Genomic DNA, 23,260 nt, shown 5'->3' on the forward strand with positions numbered 1-23,260 from the left:
TTTCCATTGCTATTTAAATAATGTCAAACCCATTAACTAGGTATTCGAGTGTACTAGAAGGTACTATGGCTACCTACTATAAGGCAGTAGTCCCAACATACTTTTTTTAACTTACATGGCCTGCTTTTCATTTTCATTATGTCCTACTCTTTAGCCAAACTAAGCTGTAATTCCCACCTCTTTATGAGCATATGATCTTTCCCTCACCTGGAATATCTCTGCTGGTCCCTCACCTTGTTTTATTTGCTCAGCAGATTTTTTAAATTAAAAGTTATTTTTTATTGTAAAATATATATAAAATTTACCACTTTAACTATTTTTAAGTGTTTAGTTCCAGGGCATTAAGAGTGCTCACATTGGGTGCAGCTATTACCACTGTCTCCAGAACTTTTTCATAATCCCAAACTGAAACTCTGTACCCGTTAAACAACTCCCCATTCTCCCCTCTCCCTAGCCCCTGGTAACCACTGTTCTACTTTCTCTGTGAATTTGCCTCTTCTAGGTACCTCATAAAAGCAGAATCATAAAATATGTGTCTTTTTGTGTCTGGCTTATTTCACTTAGCATAATGTCTTCCCATGTTGTTGCAGGTATCTGAATCTCATCCCTTTTTAAGGCCGAATCACATTGTATTGGATGTATATACCACAATATTTTGTCTATGCATTCGTCTATCCATGGACACTTGGGTTGTGTTCACCTTTTGGCCATTGTGAATAATGCTGCTGTGAATATGGTTGTGCAAACACCTGTTCGAGTTCCCGCTTTCAGTTATTTTGGGTGTATACCCAGAAGTGAGATTGCCTGATCAAATAAATGGTCATTCAATGTTTAATTTTTTGAGGAACCATTGGGTTGTTTTTCCACAGAAGCTGCATTGTTTTACTTTTCCACCAACAGTGCACAAGGGCTCTAATTTCTCCACATCTTGCCAACACCTTGTTTTCTGTTTCTTCTTTTGATAATAGCCATTCTAATGAGTATAAAGTGGTACTAGCACACAAATCAAGATTTCCTTTCTTGAACAGCTAGAATCTCGACTTTCAGCTCTTTGGCATTCTCACGGCATGTTTATATGCTACCCTCTAGTACTTGTGTATTTGTCTTGACTTCCCATTTAAACTATATTCCTTTGAGGTCAAGATTCTGGTCTTATGTGGGTCTAAGGCTAGGATAGCAGGAGCTCAGTAAGCATTTGTTGAATGCCTGAATTTACCCTTTAGCTTTGGTAGTCAATATGACGGTACCACAGAAAGTAAAACATTTGCCAGTGACATTAATGAGAGTTTGGTTTTCAAATGTGCAATACAGCTAAAAGGGAGTTCAAGAGTTAGTGTACTTTAGCAATGAGGACAAGGCTGGATAAGGTAAAGAGTAGAAAGGAAACCTTCATGTTTAGATTGGGAAGGTGAAAGGAACCTGTGAATCCATCGCTCATTACCTGAGGAAGGAATTGTAAAGTAGGGTATTGTGATACATCTAGCCAACTGTCTTGCTGCCTTCAGAGTCTACTCTTAACCTTTTCTGTGCTGCCTATTAATAATAAGCAGCTAACATTTTTGAGACTTACTTTTTGCCAGACCCCATTGTAATGACTTGGCATGTGTAACCTTATTTAGACCTTACCAAACTCTTTATTTTACAGAAGAGGCAATCAGCAGAGAATGACTAGGTAACTTGTAGGTGCTGGATTGATAATTTGAACCTAGGCAGTTTGGCTCCAGTGCCTGTTCTTTCTCTAAATCACAGTGGTGTGCTGCTGCTTAAGTTAAAAAAAAAAAAAATTAGTCATTTTATTAAATAATAAAATATTTTAACACAGTCATGCATGCATATAGTTTAAATAGTCAAATGGTACTAAAAGGCTTATAACAATACGGTGGGTCTCTGACCCATCTCTCCCTGCTCCCCAGTCATCTTCCTCCTTAGAAGCAACAGTTTTGTCTCTTGTTGCTTCTAAGTGTCCTCTGGCATTTGCTCATCTCTCTATTTTATGTTATATATGTTATATATTATCTGTGTATGACTTCTGATCAGTCATCCCCCTGTTTTCCTTCCACCATTCTCCGAATGTAGTTATTTTGCAATTCTTAATTAAATCTATATTCAGTGTTTACACCAAACAAATATGCTTAAGTGAGAATTGTCCTATATCGTCCCATATTATGATTGTTACCTTTCTTACTTTTTGCTTTTTTTCAAGTCGTTGCCTTTAAAATTTTTTCTTCAGTTTTCTCTGTAACTATTACTAATTGATCCCACACCATCTAATAGCTTTTTAGCACAATTTCTGGTATTGTCAGTCACTTCAGCTGATCTCTCAGTTAACTTACTTTTGCAGTTTCTGTATACAGTATCTCCAGGTGTGTAGGTTCAACCTCTGTTCCAAAGGTCTTCTTTTTTACCTCTGCAGAGGAAACAACCTCCAGTCTTCGGGTGAATGAGGGTGGTGTTACGCAGCACTTAAATAGCGTTCACGCAAACCTCCCACCCCACCGCCCCCAGTATTTCCAAAGGTCCTCAGTATTGCCAGTTCTTGGGCCTTTGGGAAATTCTTGTATAAACCAGGTTGATTATCTCAGCTTTCTCCACTTCTAGTTTAGCATTCAGCTTTCCAGACTCTCTTTAGTCAATTATTACTATCTACATTATTTACTTTTCTGCTTCCAAAATTGTGTTCTATTGTTCCTTCTTTTCTCCTTGTTCTTGTGGGTTTTTGTTTAAAAGTAACAAAAAACAAAGAAATAAAAAGCAGGTATAATAAAACCATCAACTAGAGATAGGTACTATTGTCATTTTGGAGTATATCCTTTCAGTCTTTGTGTACATACAAGCTAAGCAGGTAGAAATTGGATTATGCCATATGTACTGTTTGTGGGCCTCTTTCATTACATTTATTACTCTAAATCCTATTTTCTCACAAACTATTATGCATACATTTTTATTGTTGTTCATTGACATTTTCAATCTATTCTTATACCAAAGTAAGTATTTGTGACATTTTCTATCTATTCTTATGCCAAAATAAGTATTTGAACAAAGAAGACCCATATGACAAGCACTTATCTTTTAAAAAATTGCTTTACCTTTATTCAAAACTGCAGTATTAATATTATTCTGTGCCCTGGTATTGATTTTGAAATTACCTTTACGTCTTATGGCTTTATTTCATCCAGCCTGCAGATGGCAGAATTGTTTTATTTAAGCAGAAATTTTAAAGGTCAATTTTATTTAATGAGTTCTTGCATTGGAAAGAGAGGTGATTAAATGAGCAGCATCTCTTCCTATTAAAAAAGAAGCAAATTAATGTAAGGAACAGAGAGCTGCACTAAAAAAGTACTGGGTAATTTATTTCTTCAGTTTCTCTGTCTTCATTTCATGATTTTTGTGTTTGGATTATAGTCGTATAAATGGACTAGAGCATGATGTCCAAGCAGTACCATAAGTAAATTGTGGAATTTCCTTAATTACTTCAGTCAGAGTAATGGAGCTTAGATCTGCTTCATTATTAGCCACAAAGCTATTTGTTCTGCATTTGTATTTTAAGAGTTTGCTTATATTAATCTTTTTTTTAAATCTGGAAACCTTTTAGAGTTGATGTATAGATCATCAATTTAAAGCTTTTATAGGTTTTGCTGAGTGTTTTGAGATAAAAGAAATACTCTAGAGAACAAGAAATTAGATTACTGTGGATTGCTGTAAGGTTCAGTGATTGATCAATTGCTCATGTGCCTGATAAGGAAGGTAAAGCAGCAATATACTGAGTGAAAAATTTCAACTTATTGTGTCATTATACTGAGGCAAAAAAAAAAGAGATTAAGACAGTTGTGATGGATTTGTGAGACTCTGCTGTTAAAATCAGTATATTTAAATATAAACTGGAACAATGTACATTACGGTAGTTACCTTAAAAGTTTTTAAATATGTTTTTTAACTGCTATAGAAGGGCAGACTTTATAAGCCATTAGGTATACTTTGTTAGCTTGATGAAAAGAAATAGAACACTAAAATGACTACAAAAGGGTTAAAGTCTAACAAAATTTGGGGTAGTTTTTGGGTACTAATTGAAATAACCTGTATGACCAGTGGAGTAAAAAACTGCATTTCCTTCATTCTTACTATAGTTGTGCCCAGTTATGAGTAGGCACTGTAATTGGTGCCCATTTCAAGGCCTCCTCAGTTTGACAGGAAAAAGGTAGAATGTACTTCTTATTGGACTCAAAAGGGAAGCTACATATAATTCCTAATGAAATTAAACAACATTATGTGTAGGTTAAAATTCCAAGGAGTCTAGAAAAGCCCACACTATCTTCAGTAGAATTGACGGCAGCCATTAAGGCCAGATATTAGTTATATATAGCCCTGTCATTCAAAACTGATATTATGATTATATAATTACTTTCCCACTGGAAAAAATACATTTGGAAAAGATGTGTATAATGTTCAGGTTGAAAGAGGATATACTAGAATGAAATATGCATTATTATCAATAAATTAATGCTTCCTTTTAAAAATCATTTTCTAGCATGAGCGTCTGAGGATAGATTAGTTAGATTAATCAGAAAATACATTGCACATTGTACTCTCCATATAAGTCAGTATAAGCAATCAAGAGATAGTACCGAATAATGGAGATGTCCAAAATGTCTTTCTTTGGTTTTTGTCACCTTCATTTTGGAGTAAGGATAGTGATCTATTACAGAATTTTTATATTTTATTGTTATTATTCAGAGAAGCAATTTAAATTCATCTATGAAGCGTTGCTGTATGAGGAATGATTATGTTCTTTTTATTTTTAAAATATGAAAATTTTTAAGGTTCTTGATGTGGTAATTCGTAAAATGCAAAAAGTTTCATAATGAAGTACTTAATGTCAGGAAAAATGTGAAGATCTCGTAGGTGAGAGATTATAATAGGAGAGAGAATCACAAAATGAATATTAATTGTATCATGGCAACTAGAACCAAGGTATAAAAATATTGAAGAGAGACTTTGTTTTGAGAGAACTGAGTTGATATTTGTCATAAATTGGAATCTGGACATAGAATCATAGAAGTTCATTTATTTTGCTTCTTTGTAGTGGAACTCTATTTAATGTATAAATTTACTGTGTATATGATTTTGAAATATTGCATCTCGTAATGCCAGGCTTGAACTTTTAGATAGAGAGGGATTGTTAGGCTGCTTGATTGGACACGTGAAGAATGCTTACATGGATTTGATATGTCTGGTTTGTTGTGTTTGAATTTCTGGATGAATAGACTATAAATAACCAATGATTAATTAGTTGATAATCCATATTGGTAAGGATTATCAATTAACGGTGAGCAGTAGTACAGTGTAGGAGAGGACAGCCTTGAGAGTTAGGCAGAATTCAAATCCCTTAATCAGTGGATTGTAGTTTTCTCATTGATGAAATGGGCGTGTTGACTTAGAATTTGGTTCGGGCTCTATCATTGTTGGGGTATTGAGAGTGATGATTCTACATTTCTATCCTTGTAGATTGGTACCAATTGAGAAGGCAAAAACCAGACAGATGGAGATCAAAGTAACAGTTTTAATGTTGATGGTTTTGTTGTATTGGAAAATGTGACTTAAATCTGTGGCCTTCTCCAGTTGGACTCCTCAGTACAACCCCTGTTTAGACTTTGGGCTTTTGTTTGAGAGAGACAGTTTGTGTATACAAAGCAAACACACATCCTGAATTGCTTCCCAGCACCCACTGGGCCCTGATGGCAGGAATATAGAGAGCTGGGCTTACTATCTGCCTTTGAAAGGCAGGTAGGTCCATTTATGCCTAGTGCATAGAAGAACTGAAAGGAAAATACAGGTTCCCTGTAGGCAGGCAGGTCTTAAAATGAGGAAAAGGCTGAGGCAGATGTATTTGCCTGGATCCTTTTCCCAGTCCTTTAGAGGGGAGTGAATGAACAGTGACGGGAGGATAGAAGCTTCCTTCCAAATGCTTCTGAAATGGCACTCCTTTACCATGAAGCCATAGGAACTCTCCATTTGAAATTACAATAACATTAGTTCAGTTTCCCAAAGGAAATATTTAACTACATTTAACATTAGTATTCAATTCCCTTATTTATTTTTTTAACACATCTTTATTGGAGTATAATTGCTTTACAATGGTGTGTTAGTTTCTGCCATATAACAAAGTGAATCAGCTATAGGTATACATATATCCCCATATCTCCTCCCTCTTGAGCCTCCCTCCCACCCTTCTTATCCCACCCCTCTAAGTGGTCACAAAGCACCGAGCTGATCTCCCTGTGTTATGTGGCTGCTTCCCACAAGCTATCTATTTTATATTTGGTAGTGTATATATGTCAGTGCTGCTGTCTCACTTCGTCCCAGCTTACCCTCCCCCCCCCACCCCCATGTCCTCAAGTCCATTCTCTACGTCTGCGTCTTTATTCCTGTCCTGCCCCTAGGTTCATCAGAACCTTTTTTTTTTTTAGATTCCATATATATGTGTTAGCATATGGTTTTTGTTTTTCTCTTTCTGACTTACTTCACTCTGTATGACAGTCTCTAGGTCCATCACCTCACTACAAATAACTCAATTTCGTTTCTTTTTATGGCTGAGTAATATTCCATTGTATATATGTGCCACAACTTCTTTATCCATTCATCTGTCGATGGACACTTAGGTTGCTTCCATGTCCTGGCTATTGTAAAGAGTGCTTCAGTGAACATTGTGGTACATGTCTCTTTTTGAACTATAGTTTTCTCAGGTATATGCCCAGTAGTGGGATTAGTGGGTCATATGGTAGTTCTATTTTCAGTTTTTTAAGGAACCTCCATACTGTTCTCCATAGTGGCTGTATCAATTTACATTCCCACCAACAGTGCAAGAGGCTTCCCTTTTCTCCACACCCTCTCCAACATTTATTGTTTGTAGAATTTTTGTTGATGGCCATTCTGACCAGTGTGAGGTGATACCTTATTGGGTTTTGATTTGCATTTCTCTAATGATTAGTGATGTTGAGCATCCTTTCATGTGTTTGTTGGCAATCTGTATATCTTCTTTGGAGAAATCTCTATTTAGGTCTTCTGCCCATTTTTGGATTGGGTTGTTTGTTTTTTTTGATATCAATTCCCTTATTTTTAACCCTAAAACATCAATGGGAGAAAAAAAAAAGCCCTATTCTACCCTTTTCCACATTTGAATGATGTCAGATGTGGTGTATTTTGCTTTTTTTGGGTCAGAGAGTTGAATAATCTGAGGAGAGAATAGGTTTTGTGGAAGATTTCAGGCAATGTAATTTGTTACTATGGCTACTGCTAAATAAGCACTGGAGCACTCTGTGAACTATTTTATTAGTATAAACTTTATGTAAATTGTAATCTAACAGCTGTGCGCTCTTTAAGTATGGTCCTGGACAGTGGAATTATCGGGAAGTGCATCTGGCCAAATATATAGCGTGTCTCCTTTTTTGATATCTAAGGAAAAAGTAGTTATGCTTTATTGAGAGGTCACCCTGGTTTGAGTCTATCTTTTTGGGTCCCTAGCTGAATTGTGGTATGAAACACAATCTGAGATTAATTTAACTACTTAAGTTCACTTGCCCTATCATTCTTGACAAGGCAAACCTCTGCTTTTCACACTTAGCAGCAAGAACCTTTGATTTCTGAATAGTGTAATATTAGATTAAAGTAAAAACACAACCAGTTTCTAAAGTTTAATCTTGATTATTCTGTTGTAAGTCTAATCTTAATTCTTTTGTTGTAGGTTATCAGAACTCTAGTTTTATTTCTTTTTTTTTTTTTTTTTTGTCTTTTCCTTTGGTCATTCTACTTGTAAATATTTTTTGCAGCAACAAAAGGGGAAGGAGAAGAAGATGAAACACAAATCAGCTTTTCTTTTTTTTAATCTTGTAAGCACCTGGCTTGAAAATATGCATAGAGGGCTTGGGGAACTATGCAAAAGGAGTTGAAAATATTCCAGAAAAGATTACTGAACACTTAGTTTGACCAGTTGGGTGTCTTTCAGACTGTGGAATATTTTTTTTCTCAAATTGAATTCGATATTAATTTACTTGAACTTTTTGCTGCTGCCTCATGAGGTGCATTATTTCTTGTGTTTAATCTTTCCTTTTTTCAATTTCAGCTGATCCTATTACGATACTAATGCCATCACTGTCTCCTACAATGGAAGAAGGGAACATTGTGAAATGGCTGAAAAAGGAAGGTGAGCAATGCATTACTAATACCTGTGTTATTTGATCATTTTGGTTTTTTCCTAATCAGCTGGTTTACACAATACATGATATACATGAAATGATTGGTTCCTTTGCTTGTTAATCTTAATTGTTTAAATAAAAATTTCTCATGGTAATGTAGCAAAGGTTTTCTGGGTTCAGCCTGTATCTTTTCACAAGCAGAGAATGGTAAACTATTTTAGTGCTTTTTTCCAAGTTTTAGTTCTTATTCTTAGCTTTTAGTTTCAGCATCATAAATTTGTCAATCCCCTAAAGTTAATTTGTGACTTTATAATAATTCTGTGTGTGTGTTTCCTGTAACTAGGCAAGCTGATTATAAATTTCATTGGAAAGAATAAATAAGTAAGAATAATAAGAAAAATTCTCATTAAAGAAGAGCAGCAGAGGAGAGTTGTAGACCTACTAGATATTGAAACATGTTATTAAGCCTTTGTAATAAAAACTGTGGTATTGGTGCTTAAAAAGACAGACTAACAGAACTGAATGGAAAATGAGGAAATAGACATGAATATTTAGTGTTTAAATAATGAAGGAAGACGATATTAGATTTAGTCTTTGTACTATCCCAATGATAAATTACAAGTGAATCAGTCACTTAATATACAAAAGTGAAACCAGACAAGTACTAGGAAAAAAGCTGGTGAATTCCTCTGAACCTGGAAGTGGATAAACATCCTAACTACAACTCAAAATCCAGATGCAATAAGGGAACTATAGATAAATTTTATGGTAAAAATAATAACTTTATTATAGCTGAAAACATAATAAAGTAAAAAAGATGACAAATTGGAGAAGGGTATTTGCAGTTTTTAATCACAAAGGGTTATTATTTCTAAAAAACAGAGAATAAGAAAACTATCAACTCAGCAAGAAAATGGGCAAGATATAAGAACAGATGGTTTGCAGAAAAAGAACTGCAAATTGCCTCTAACATATGGAAAGCTATTTAATATTTGTATTAATAAATATGCAGATTAACACTACACTGATACATCATTTCTTACCAATCATATTGACAGAAATTAAAAAGTTTGACAAGTTATTCTGTTGATGAGACTGTGGAGGGAATGGGGGGAAGCAGGCACTCTCTAACATTGCTGTAGGAAATGCAAAATGGTATAAGCCCTAGGGGAGAGAATTTGTCAATACCTAGAAAAATTACATTTATGTTTACCCTTTCGCCAGACAGTTCTATTTCTAGGGATCCTATCTCAAGGCAAAAATAAGAAAAGATGCACATATGAGGCTATTTATTGCAGCGGTGTTTGTAATAGCAAAAGTTAGAAACTATCCATCTGTTGGTCAGTACACAATTTGATGAATAACATATACTACATCCACAACTATAGAAAGGAATGAAGAGGGTCTATACTATTGTAGAGTGACCTTCAGAGGAAAAAAGCAGGGTGGTGACTAATAGATACAGTGTGTATCACTCATTGAAGAAAGGGGTGGGAATACTAATATTTGGAAATTTTTTTTAAAAAAAGGATAAAACAAAAATTTAACAACAAAAAAATGATTATTTGTAGTGTGATGGAGGAAACAGTGTGGTGGGTGGAGAGAGGAGCAGAAGCTAGACTTCTCTGAATACATCTTGTTTTGTCTCCTTAACTTGGAACCATATACATATTTTGCATAATTTTAACACAGAATTTAATTTTAAAAGATCCCTAAAAATGGAAACCAATTGAAACAGAAGAACCTAATTATATATTGAGTTGCTGATATAACAACCATGCAGGGAGGGGCTATTTCAAATGTCAACAAACTTGACTATCTATCGCTACTAGATTGTAATTAAAGGACAATGACATCTCTAAAAATATCTTAAATTGTTTAGAGTAATAGTATTATAGTGGTTATGTTGGTATTTTTATTCTAAGGTTTTTAAAAAATGTATTTTATGGGATAAAGCAAATGAGTGATTAAGATGGTATTATTGGGAATCCAGCCTTTGAGTGTGGTTTAAAGGAAAAACAGATGAAAGATAGCTAAGGCTAAGGAAAGATCCTGTGATGGTAAATTTTCTAGCTCTTTTTCATGGCAGGGCCTGTAAAAATGACAAACCCAGTAGCAATGAGCACCCCTAACAATGAGACTGTAGTATCTAAATGCCATTTCCTACTAAAGTAAACCAAAGCTCCTTGGAAAATAGCTACTTCCAGGTCTGGGGCAGGAAATGTACAAGATGAGCTTGGAACATCTTGTCAATTTAGAAAGGAAAGCAGTTATCAAAAATTCCTGAGGGCGTCTTAAAGGACTCAGGAGCCAAAAATGGGACAATTTGAGGATCAGTAAGAATAATATCTACAGTGTATTGAAACACATTAAATATATTTAAATTTGAAGCTCACAATAATACTAAAGAAAAATACTAATAGTTGGTCTGCTTTGGGGGATGCTAGTAAATTAACTCATTTTGAAAACTGGTAATAAGTGGAAAGACTCAAGTATTTTTCCCTGCCTTTCCTATATGAACTGTAGCTTAGAGTAACCAAGTAGTTGGTGATGATAAGTTTCTAATTATTGGCATATCCCAGCTCTTAAAAGATGGAGGAATGATAGAATGTCACTGTATCACAATTTTGCAATCTCTAATGAATTAAGGGATATAGCCAGTGACCATCAATGGTTGCTAATATCACAAAAAGAGAGAAAACCAGATAGTACCACCAGCTATAAGGTTGTCTTGCCAGAAAATTGAGCTGAATTGATCAAGCCTGTAGTTCTTGGTACCAATTTCCAGGAAATATAGGGGAAAGAGGCATGTATCCAATGACACCAAGAGGAGTATATCAGCCTAACCCAGACTGTGGGGATTTCTACAGGCCAGTTTCGTCAACAAATTCATGTCAAGGGATGGGAAGATGGAGAAAGGAAGGAGGTAGGGGAACCTATAGCTTCAAGGAGATTTAAGAGTATAAGTATTCATGAGTCAGTTGACAGTTGTAATAGTTATAAAAGTTGGTTCATTAACTTTCCTTATAACTTTTGTATATGTTTGAACTTTTTGTACTAATATATATTTTCTAAAGTTGTCCAATCAGTAGCCTTTGGGATATAACATGTAGTGAGAAACTACTCTTTCCTCGGCTTTTTATAAGCTCCAAGTGAATTTGAATCTTGCTGTTACTAAGAAAATACTTGCTACAATACTACCTACAAAGCTATATTAATCTATTGTTTATAGCAACCATTTTGCCAGATTTTTTAAAATTTATTTTTTTACTGAGGTAACATTGGTTTATAACATTGTATGTTTCATGTGTACAACCTTATATTTCTACTTCTGTATATGCTACAGCATGCTCACCACCAAAAACTTAGTTTCCGTCTGTCACCATACAGTCAATCCTCTTTGCCCATTTTGTCCTCCCCTCCTTCCCCTGGCCCTTCTGCTCTGGTAACCACTACTCTGTTCTCTGTAGCTACGTGTTTGTTTCTGTTTGGTTTGCTTTGTTCATTTCTTTTGTTTTGTTTTGTTTGTTATATTCTACATATCGTGAAATTCTACAGTATTTGTCTTTCTTTGACTTATTTCATCTAGCATAATACCCTCAAGGTCCATCAAGGTTGTTGCAAATAGTGAAATTTTCATCTTTTTTATGGCTGAGTAGTATTCCATTATATATATGCATATATCTCACATCTTTATCCATTTATCCATTGATGGGCACTTAGGTTGTTTCCATACCTTGGCTATTGTAAATAATTATTTTGCCAGATTTTAATACTTAGTATGGTGCTTAAAAAATAAGACTAAGCATATGAAGGCCAAAGAGATAAGGATGCTATAGCGCTCATGGTACAGAAGGAGGACAGAGGAAAAATTACTGTGAAGGAAGCTGGAGAAGGATACTTTTTATTTTTCTGGCAGCTGCTTTCTTTTCCTTTTTCCTTCCTCTGGTCATTGCCATATGTATCTGTAGAGTAACCAGGTACTGACTGTGGGATGGATTCTTTTAGCCACCTCCCTATGCTTTACTCATTCTGCAACATGTTAAACTTTTGGGGAGATGAATCTCCAGTCCCTTATTAGGGCTTGTTGGACAGATGCACAGAGAAATTGACCAGATGAGTTCCCCATAGCCATTATTATGCTTCAGCGTGAGAAATGGTAAACCAAGTGTCAAAAATGGAAAGAGAAAGGGAAGAGTGAGTTGAGAATGAAGGACATGGTCTAGGAGGATTTGACTGATTCCAGAGACTAGCGCTGGCAAGGACTTCTGGGGTCTCTATATGTGATTCGGTGGGCATGGGAGGTCATCCAGGCAAATGTTGGTATTGAGTGGTCCAGGCTAGCGCTTATAAAATTGTATAGATTAAAAGCTTTTGCACAGCAAAGGAAACCATAAACAAGACGAAAAGACAACCCTCAGAATGGGAGAAAATATTTGCAAATGAAGCAACTGACAAAGGATTAATCTCCAAAATACACAAGCAGCTCATGCAGCTCAATATCAAAAAAACAAAAAACCCAATCCAAAAATGGGCAGAAGACCTAAATAGACATCTCTCCAAAGAAGATACAGATTGCCAACAAACACATGAAAGGATGCTCAACATCACTAATCATTAGAGAAATGCAAATCAAAACTACAATGAGGTATCACCGCACACCAGTCAGAATGGCCATCAACAAAAATTCTACAAACAATAAATGCTGGAGAGGGTGTGGAGAAAAGGGAACCCTCTTGCACTGTTGGTGGGAATGTAAATTGATACAGCCACTCTGGAGAACAGTATGGAGGTTCCTTAAAAAACTAAAAATAGAACTACCACATGACCCAGTAATCCCACTACTGGGCATATACCTTGAGAAAACCATAGTTCAAAAAGAGACATTTACCACAATGTTCATTGCAGCACTATTTACAATAGCCAGGGCATGGAAGCAACTTAAGTGTCCATCGACAGATGAATGGATAAAGAAGTTGTGGCACGTATATACAGTGGAATATTACTTAGCCATAAAAAGAAACAAAATTGAGTTATTTGTAGTGAGGTGGATGGACCTAGAGACTGTCATACAGAGTGAAGTAAGTCAGAAAGAGAAAAACAAATACCATATGCTAACACATATATATGGAATCTAAGGGAAAAAAAAAAGTGGTTCTGATGAACCTAGGGGGAGGACAGGAATAAGGATGCAGACGTAGAGAATGGAACTGAGGACACGGGGAGGGAGAAGGGTAAGCTGGGACAAAGTGAGAGAGTAGCATTGACATATATACACTACCAAATGTAAAATAGATAGCTAGTGGGAAGCAGCCTCATAGCACAGGGAGATCAGCTCGGTGCTTTGTGACCACCCAGAGGGGTGGGATAGGGAGAGTGGGAGGGAGACGCAAGAGGGAGGGGATATGGGGATATATGTATGCATATAGCTGATTCACTTTGTTATACAGCAGAAACTAACACAACGTTGTAAAGCAATTATACTGCAATAAAGACGTTAAAAAAAAATTGTATAGAGAGAACTTAGGCAGTGGTAAGAGTTCAGAGTCTGACCTAGTTATGCTGTGATTCTAGGAAATGAGCCGTTCATGGCAGTGAGGACAAGTGTTGGGTGTCGGGAAGAAGGCTGCAAGTATTTAGTAGCTTGGGAGTTTGAGAGAAGGCCCCATTTCTTGCAGGTGGGGTGGGCAGGGCTGGGGTGCTAGGAAAGTCAACAAGAGAAATTACAGAATGGGCCTCACAGCAGGGGTTTGGGACTGTGGATTGGGCCAATATAGAGGATAGGAGGTATGGCACAGTGAGGCTATCCAGATGACCATGACTGGTCCTTGATATGCTATGTACCACCTCTGATTGGAAGCACATCTTAATTCTGTTCCTTAGTGGCGAACATGTCTGAGTTTTGATACGTTTCCTTTTGTGGTTATGACTAGCATAGTAATAATCAATAGAACAGACCCAGCAGCACTGTAAGTGGCTGATCAGTAAATATATTGGCAGAGGGGAGAGTAAGGCAAGAGCAGGAGATGTGACAGGCATCGAGAAGGCTTTACACATGAGGTACTACTTGAGTTGGTCCTTATGTAATACATGGGTTTTTTTAAAAACAAAGAAAGAAGGACATTATAAGTAATGTAAACAATTTGTCAGAATCTTGGAAGTGAGATGTCATGACATGTATTTTGGCAACTGTAGGTAGTTCTGGCTGCATTAAGGGCATGGAGGATGTGAGATAAGATAGGTTATAGAAAGGATCTTGAATATCAAGCTGCAGTTTATCAGTCTGTGAGTGTCCATATCCTAAAGCCAAGAGGTAACGACACTCATGGTTATTTTGTAGGAAGTGGTCTTTACGTGCTTTCTTGAGCCCTGATAGTAGCCTTGCACTGAATGGAACAGGCCCTAGGAGTGCTCTGGTATCAAGAGCTAACTGTAGGCAATTTAAGTAGCTCCCTTTACAGGCTCACATTGGAAAGGCCAGTCCTGAGGACTTCTAGTCAGTATGACCATCTAAACAGATAGGGTCAGGGTTCTGCTCACTTCTGGATAGAAAATTATAAGACAGATTTTTAAAATGTAAGTGGAGCTTAAATGCAGGAAAGAGGAATCACCAAATGTCAGCAATATCCAGAACGGTGAGCAGGAGTTGACTACATGCCCCGCTGGGCCTGAGCTGGAAGGGTGGAATAACTGAGATTGGGAAACAGGTGTGTTTTTTTGTGGGCAGGCGGGGAAATCGAGAATTAGGTTCAGGAGGAAACTTGCACAAGCCTCTTAGCCTCATCCACCAGAGGGCAGACAGCAGAAGCAAGAAGAACTCAAATTCTGCAGCCTGTGGAACAAAAACCACATTCACAGAAAGATAGACAAGGTGAAAAGGCATAGGGTTATGTACCAGATGAAGGAACAAGATAAAACCCCAGAAAAACAACTAAATGAAGTGGAGATAGGCAACCTTCCAGAAAAAGAATTCAGAATAATGATAGTGAAGATGATCCAGGACCTCGGAAAAAGAATGGAGGCAAAGATCGAGAAGATGCAAGAAATGTTTAACAAAGACCTAGAAGAAATAAAGAACAAACAAACAGAGATGAACAATACAATAACTGAAATGAAAAATACACTAGAAGGAATCAATAGCAGAATCACTGAGGCAGAAGAATGGATAAATGACCTGGAAGACAAAATGGTGGAATTCACTGCTGCAGAACAGAATAAAGAAAAAAGAATGGAAAGAAATGAAGACAGCCTAAGAGACTTCTGGGACAACATTAAACGCAACAACGTTTGCATTATATGGGTCCCAGAAGGACAAGAGAGAGAGAAAGGACCTGAGAAAATATTTGAAGAGATTATAGTCGAAAACTTCCCTAACATGGGAAAGGAAATAGCCACCCAAGTCCAGGAAGCACAGAGAGTCCCATACAGGATAAACCCAAGGAGAAACACGCCAAGACACATAGTAATCAAATTGGCAAAAATTAAAGACAAAGAAAAATTATTGAAAGCAGCAAGGGAAAAACGACAAATAACATACAAGGGAACTCCCATAAGGTTAACAGCTGATTTCTCAGCAGAAGTTCTACAAACCACAAGGGAGTGGCATGATATACTTAAAGTGATGAAAGGGAAGAACCTACAACCAAGATTACTCTACCTGGCAAGGATCTCATTCATATTCGATGGAGAAATCAAAAGCTTTACAGACAAGCAAAAGCTATGAGAATTCAGCACCACCAAACCAGCTCTACAACAAATGCTAAAGGAACTTCTCTAAGTGGGAAACACAAGAGAAGAAAAGGACCTACAAAAACAAACCCAAAACAATTAAGAAAATGGTCATAGGAACATACATATTGATAATTACCTTAAACGTGAATGGATTAAATGCTCCAACCAAAAGATACAGGTTCGCTGGATGGATACAAAAACAAGACCCATATTTATGCTGTCTACAAGAGACCCACTTCAGACCTAGGGACACATTCAGACTGGAAGTGAGGGGATGGAAAAAGATATTCCATGCAAATGGAAATCAAAAGAAAGCTGGAGTAGCAATACTCATATCAGATAAAATTGACTTTAAAATAAAGAATGTTACAAGAGACAAGGAAGGACACTACATAATGATCCAGGGATCAATCCAAGAAGAAGATATAACAATTATAAATATATATGCACCCAACATAGGAGCACCTCAATATATATGGCAACTGCTAAGAGCTATAAAAGAGGAAATCGACAGTAACACAATAATAGTGGGAGACTTTAACACCTCACTTACACCGATGGACAGATCATCCAGACAGAATATTAGTAGGGAAACAAGCTTTAAATGACACAATAGACCAGATAGATTTAATTGATATTTATAGGACATTCCATCCAAAAACAGCAGATTACACTTTCTTCTCAAGTGTGCACGGAACATTCTCCAGGATAGATCACATCTTGGGTCACAAATCAAGCCTCAATAAATTTAAGAAAATTGAAATTATATCAAGCATCTTTTCTGACCACAACGCTATGAGATTAGAAATGAATTACAGGGAAAAAAACATAAAAAGCTCAAACACATGGAAGCTAAACAATACGTTCCTAAATAACCAAGAGATTGCTGAAGAAATCAAAGAGGAAATCAAAAAATACCTAGAGACAAATGACAATGAAAACACGATGATCCAAAACCTATGGGATGCAGCAAAAGCAGTTCTAAGAGAGAAGTTTATAGCTATACAAGGCTACCTCAAGAAACAAGAAAAATCTCAAATAAACAATCTAACCTTACACCTAAAGGAACTAGAGAAAGAAGAACAAACAAAACCCAAAGTTAGCAGAAGGAAAGAAATCATAAAGATCAGAGGAGAAATAAATGAAATAGAAACAAAGAAAACAATAGCAAAGATCAATTAAACTAAAAGCTGTTTCTTTGAGAAGATAAACAAAATTGTTAAACCATTAGCCAGACTCATCAAGAAAAACAGGGAGAGGACTCAAATCAATAAAATTAGAAATGAAAAAGGAGAAGTTACAACAGACACTGCAGAAATACAAAGCATCCTAAGAGACTACTACAAGCAACTCTATGCCAATAAAATGGACAACCTGGAAGAAATGGACAAATTCTTAGAAAGGTATAACCTTCCAAGACTGAACCAGGAAGAAATAGAAAATATGAACAGACCAATCACAAGTAATGAAATTGAAACTGACTAAAAATCTTCCAACAAACAGAAGTCCAGGACCAGATGGCTTCACAGATCAGTTCTGTCAAACATTTAGAGAAGACCTAACACCCATCCTTCTCAAACTCTTCCAAAAAATTGCAGAGGAAGGAACACTCCCAAACTCATTCTATTAGGCCACCATCACCTGATACCAAAACCAGACAAAGATACTACAAAAAAAGGAAATTACACGCCAATATCACTGATGAATGTAGATGCAAAAATCCTCAACAAAATACTAGCAAACAGAATCCAACAACACACTAAAAGGATCATACACCATGATCAAGTGGGATTTATCCCAGGGATGCAAACATTCTTCAATATATGGAAATCAATCAATGTGATACACCATATTAACAAACTGAAGAAGAAAAACCATGTGATCATCTCAATAGATGCAGAAAAAGCTTTTGACAAAATTCAGCACCCGTTTATGATAAAAACTCTCTAGAAAGTGGGCATAGAGGGAACCTACCTCAACATAATAAAGGCCATATACAACAAACTCACAGCAAACATCATTCTCAATGGTGAAAAACCAAAAGCAGTTCCTCTAAGATCGGGAACAAGACAAGGATGTCCACTCTCGCCACTATTATTCAACATAGTTTTGGAAGTCCTAGCCACGGCAATCAGAGAAGGAAAAGAAATAAAAGGAATACAAATTGGAAAAGAAGAAGTAAAACTGTCACTGTTTGCAGATGGCATGATACTATACATAGAGAATCCTAAAGATGCCACCAGAAAACTACTAGAGTTAATCAGTGAATTTGGTAAAGTTGCAGGATACAAAATTAATGCACAGAAATCTCTTGCATTCCTATACACTAATGATGAAAAATCTGAAAGAGAAATTAAGGAAACACTCACATTTACCATTGCAACAAAAAGAATAAAATAACTAGGAATAAACCTACCTGAGGAGATAAAAGACCTGTATTCAGAAAACTATAAGACACTGTTGAAAGAAATTAATGATGATACCAACAGATGGAGAGATATACCATGTTCTTGGATTGGAAGAATCAGTATTGTGAAAATGACTATACTACCCAAAGCAATCTACAGATTCAATGCAATCCCTATCAAATTACCAATGGCATTTTTTACAGAACTAGAACAAAAAATCTTAAAATTTGTATGGAGACACAAAAGACCCCGAATAGCCAAAGCAGTCTTGAGGGAAAAAAACACAGCTGGAGGAATCAGACTCCCTGACTTCAGACTATACTACAAAGCTACAGTAATCAAGACAATATGGTAGTGGCACAAAAACAGAAATATAAATCAATGGAACAGGATAGAAAGCCCAGAGATAAACCCACACACCTATGGTCATTTAATCTATGACAAAGGACGCAAGGATATACAATGGAGAAAAAGTCTCTTCAATAAGTGGTGCTGGGAAAACTGGACAGCTACATGTAAAAGAATGCAATTAGAACACTCCCTAACACCATACACAAAAATAAACTCAAAATGGATTAGAGACCTAAATGTAAGACTGGACACTATAAAACTCTTAGAGGAAAACATAGGAAGAACACTCTGACATAAATCACAGCAAGATCTTTTTTGATCCACCTTCTAGAGTAATGGAAATAAAAACAAAAATAAACAAATGGGACCTAATGAAATTTAAAAGCTTTTGCAAAGCAAAGGAAACTACAAACAAGACGAGAAGACAGCCCTCAGAATGGGAAAAAATATTTGCAAATGAATCAGTGGACAAAAAGGATTAATCTCCAACATATATAAACAGCTCATGCGGCTTAATATTCAGAAAACAAACAACCCAATCAAAAAATGGGCAGAAGACCTAAATAGACATTTCTCCAAAGAGGACATACAGATGGCCAAGAAGCACATTAAATGCTGCTCAACATCACTAATTATTAGAGAAATGCAAATCAAAACTACAATGAGGTATCACCTCACACCAGTTAGAATGGGCATCATCAGAAAAATCTGCAAACAAATGCTGGAGAGGGTGTGGAGAAAAGGGAACCCTCTTGCACTGTTGGTGAGAATGTATATTCATACAGCCACTCTGGAGAACAGTATGGAGGTTCCTTAAAGAACTAAAAATAGAATTACCATATGACCCAGCAATCCCACTACTGGGCATATACCCAGAGAAAACCATAATTCAAAAAGACACATGCACCCCAATGTTCATTGCAGCACTATTTACAATAGCCAGGTCATGGAAGCAACCTAAATGCCCATTGACAGACGAATGGATAAAGAAGATGTGGTAATATATAGTATGGAATATTACTCATCCATAAAAAGAAATGAAATTGGGTCATTTGTAGAGATGTGGATGAATCTAGAGACTGTCATACAGAGTGAAGTAAATCAGAAAGAGAAAAACAAATATTGCATATTAATGCATATATGTGGAACCTAGGAAAATGGTACAGATGAACCGGTTTGCAGAGCAGAAATTGAGACACAGATGTAGAGAACAAACGTATGGACACCAAGGGGGGAAAGCGGTGGGGGGGTGTGGGGATGGTGGTGTGATGAATTGGGTGATTGGGATTTACATGTATACCCTGATGTGTATAAAATGGATGACTAATAAGAACCTGCTGTATAAAAAAAAAAAAGCTGGAGAAAAAAAAAGAATTAGGTTCAGGTTTGGATGTGGTAAAGTTTGAGTTCCTTATTAGATATTCAAGGGAACGTGTTCAATAGACAGTTGGTTATAGGAATTAAAGTTTAGGAGTGAAGTCTGACTTGATAGACATTTTAGAGTCACCACCCTATAGATGGAATTTAATGCCATAAAATGGCTAACAGACAAATATATTTATTTGTCTTGGAATAAAAATGCTTACCTTGTTGAAAATGTTCTCTCATAGGCATTTCTTCATGAGGCTTTGGGGTTCAGATTTGTAGTATTTGCATTTTCTGGGAACCCGTAAGTAGAGGTAAAGTGGTCCTGGGCTGATAATCTTCCTTGGTTACTTGGCAGAAGCCATTATTCTGGAAGAACATCGTCTCTAATCCAACTCACACAAGATTCCCAGATAAAGTCCCCCTTAACCACAAAGTCACAGTTCCAAATTTAATAATTGACATGGAAGCTGCCCTTTAGGGACAAACGTTATTAGGCATAACAAGCAACAGGATTAGACCTCCAGGAACTTCAGCTAATTGGAGTTACAGATACATAAAAATGTATGTTTGAAACGACAAAACGTGTAAGAGAAGGAGTTGAAAATATGAAAAAAGACAAACACTATCCAAAAAGTCCAGACAGATTTGAAAAGGACAAATAGAACTCCTAGGAATGAAAAATGTTGTCTCTAAAATTAGAAAATGAAAAACTCAAGGTTGGGTTAAAGTGTGATTAGACGTGACTTACCAAAGGATTTGTGAAGTCCAGCCTGTTAGCGTGCATGCAGCAGCAAGAGATAAAGCAGTAGAGAATATAAAAGAGAAGCTAAGACACGAAGAATAAAATGAGAATCCTCTACTAACCCAATAGGAAGAATTCCAGAAGGAGAAAAAAGAGAGAATGAGGAAGAGGTAGTATTCAACAAAAAAATGGCAGAGTTTTCTAGAATTTGAGAAAGACATGTCATATAAATGAAAGAGACAATGCTTCATTAGGAAGCATTTTGAGCAATCGGCTCTTCATGGCTGCTGCCATCTTCTAAAATAATTATCAATATCTAAGAAAGTTTCACCTTCATAAATAATGCAGTCAGTTGGAATCTATGTTTAAGTTTCTTTTTCCTGATGAATTACAGGGCTTTGGCTATTTCCATATCCAGTATGACAGAGTGTTGGTGTCATTAAATAATGATTCAGACACAGACCAGCCTTTTAGGATTATTATAAAAAGATTAAATTTCTTCACACTTTGAGACCTTCCTTGATAGGCAAGTAGATAGGAGGATTCTCTGGACCACATTTATCTCTCAGACTTCTAGCTTGCTGGCAGTCTGATAAGTTATTCACACCCGTTAGAATATGGTGAGTATAATGCAGAGCCAGGAGACAAATGGTTTCATCGTTTTGTTCTTTTTCCTTTTGATTACATGTGCTATTTTCATGCAGGACAAGCCAGGGTGTACTTTAAGCCCCTGGAGCCTGTTTCCTTGAAGGTTGCTTTTAAAATTCTGTGTTCTGCCAACTCAGGAGAAATGTTTACCAGTACACATAAGTAATTGAGAGCAGTCTAAATCGTTGGTTCTCCATAATTCACTGGCTTCGTTTTTAGTTCATCACCTTTGTGATTTTTTTTGAGCATAATTCAGTTCTTTTTTTTAAGAATTTTTTTAAAAATATTTATTTATTTATTTATTTGGCTGCTCCAGGTCTTAGTGCAGCACACGGCATCTTTGTAGTGGCGTGTGGGATCTTTAGTTGCGGCATGCGGGAATCTTTTAGGTGCAGTATGCAGGCTCTTAGTTGCAGGGTCTAGTTCCCTGACCAGGGATCGAACCCGGGCCCTCAGAATTGGGAGTCTTAACTACTGGACCACCAGGGAAGTCCCTCATAATTTAGTTCTTTAACATTTATGTATTGTACACATGGGTATGACTATATATGTCTAAGTATGTTTGGTGCTTGGTACATAACTTGGTTCAGTCGTTATGTGTTAAAAGCATTTATATTCTACAAGAAAACTTTTTATATACCTTTTTTTCTTATTAGCTATGTTTTTAAAAATTTTTATCTTGAGATCTTTATTGTATGGTCACTGTTATTTAAAACTGAGTTTAGACCTTCAAACATTAAGGGGATTGAAATTTTTTTATGAAAAAGAATAGTGTTGTATCTAATTTTGAATCTAGTTTATTTTTAAGCTAATGCTAATGATCTGATAACCTTTAGTGGATGGCAGTTCGGTCTTACAAACCTTTAAGATTTCTTGAAAATCTGAGACTCTGTAATTCACAACTGTTACTAATATGTGTGTGTGTTGTGTCTGTTTTAAGCCAAGGCAATAAGGGTGCAGTGAAAAGAACTCTAGTCTACGTTTGTCCTTTGGGGTTCCCATTCTGTCATGAAATGTCTGGGAGTGAGTTGAATTAGATGATTTCTAAGATATATCCTTGACTTTAGAATTCTGTGATAACTCAGTTTCTTTTTCTTTTTTGAAGTCATAGTGTTGTATCACAACCTCCTCAGGAACTTCCTGGGTGTAATTGGAAATCGGGCCCATACATGGAGGGTAGGGAGAGATGGAAGAAAGAGGCTCCAGGTTGGTAGGCAGCAGGTTTAGTAAGCAAGGGGACTTTCATGTGAGGCTTGCCTCTGGCAGCCACAAGATGGGTAGATCCCCACACTGCCTGCCAGAATCTTAAAAGTATACAGAGGCCTTAACTGGGCTCGGTCACGTATACTGTCCAGGTGGTCTCAGCACCCCAGTACTATCTCAAGGCTATGTCCTTGGGCAGCTTCCAGCACTGGGAAGGCAAGCGGAGCACACATTTCACGGATGGGGAGGGGGTGAGGGACCTCCAGTTGCTCTTGCCCAGCTAAGTGGTCACGTCCTCTTGATAACCTGTCTCATCACATGGAAACATGCAGTAATATAGCATATAAATTATTCCCATCTTCATCGATCTAATGAATGTTAGAAAAGTAGTTTTGTAATGAATATTAGAATACTTAATTTCAGTCTGAGGATTAAGTAAAGAATATGCATTATTAAGTTAGTAGGGAAAACAGTTCAAAAGTGCCAGGTAACATGTACAGGTTCAAAATCTGAAAGGTGAATTGAGCCACATTCCACATTTTTATTACACGCTTGTAATTTGGTGGGGGAAGTGTGTGTCAGATGACTTTTAGTTTAATTAAAGTGTATATAGATTATTT

The 23,260-nt window shown here is 36.5% G+C and overlaps 1 protein-coding gene across 3 annotated transcripts in view; it reads left to right on the forward strand.

Annotated features, from left to right (window-relative positions):
- PDHX (pyruvate dehydrogenase complex component X) overlaps positions 1–23,260 on the forward strand; it is a 197,194-nt gene that overhangs the window by 4,979 nt on the left and 168,955 nt on the right. For all 3 annotated transcript variants that reach the window (XM_036859962.1, XM_036859961.1, XM_036859963.1), the window contains exon 2: positions 8,117–8,197. In XM_036859962.1, coding sequence (XP_036715857.1) covers positions 8,117–8,197 — 81 coding nt within the window. The remainder of the gene's footprint in view (positions 1–8,116; positions 8,198–23,260) is intronic.

Source organism: Balaenoptera musculus, chromosome 8, assembly GCF_009873245.2.
Source record: "Balaenoptera musculus isolate JJ_BM4_2016_0621 chromosome 8, mBalMus1.pri.v3, whole genome shotgun sequence".
Lineage (NCBI taxonomy): Eukaryota > Metazoa > Chordata > Mammalia > Artiodactyla > Balaenopteridae > Balaenoptera > Balaenoptera musculus.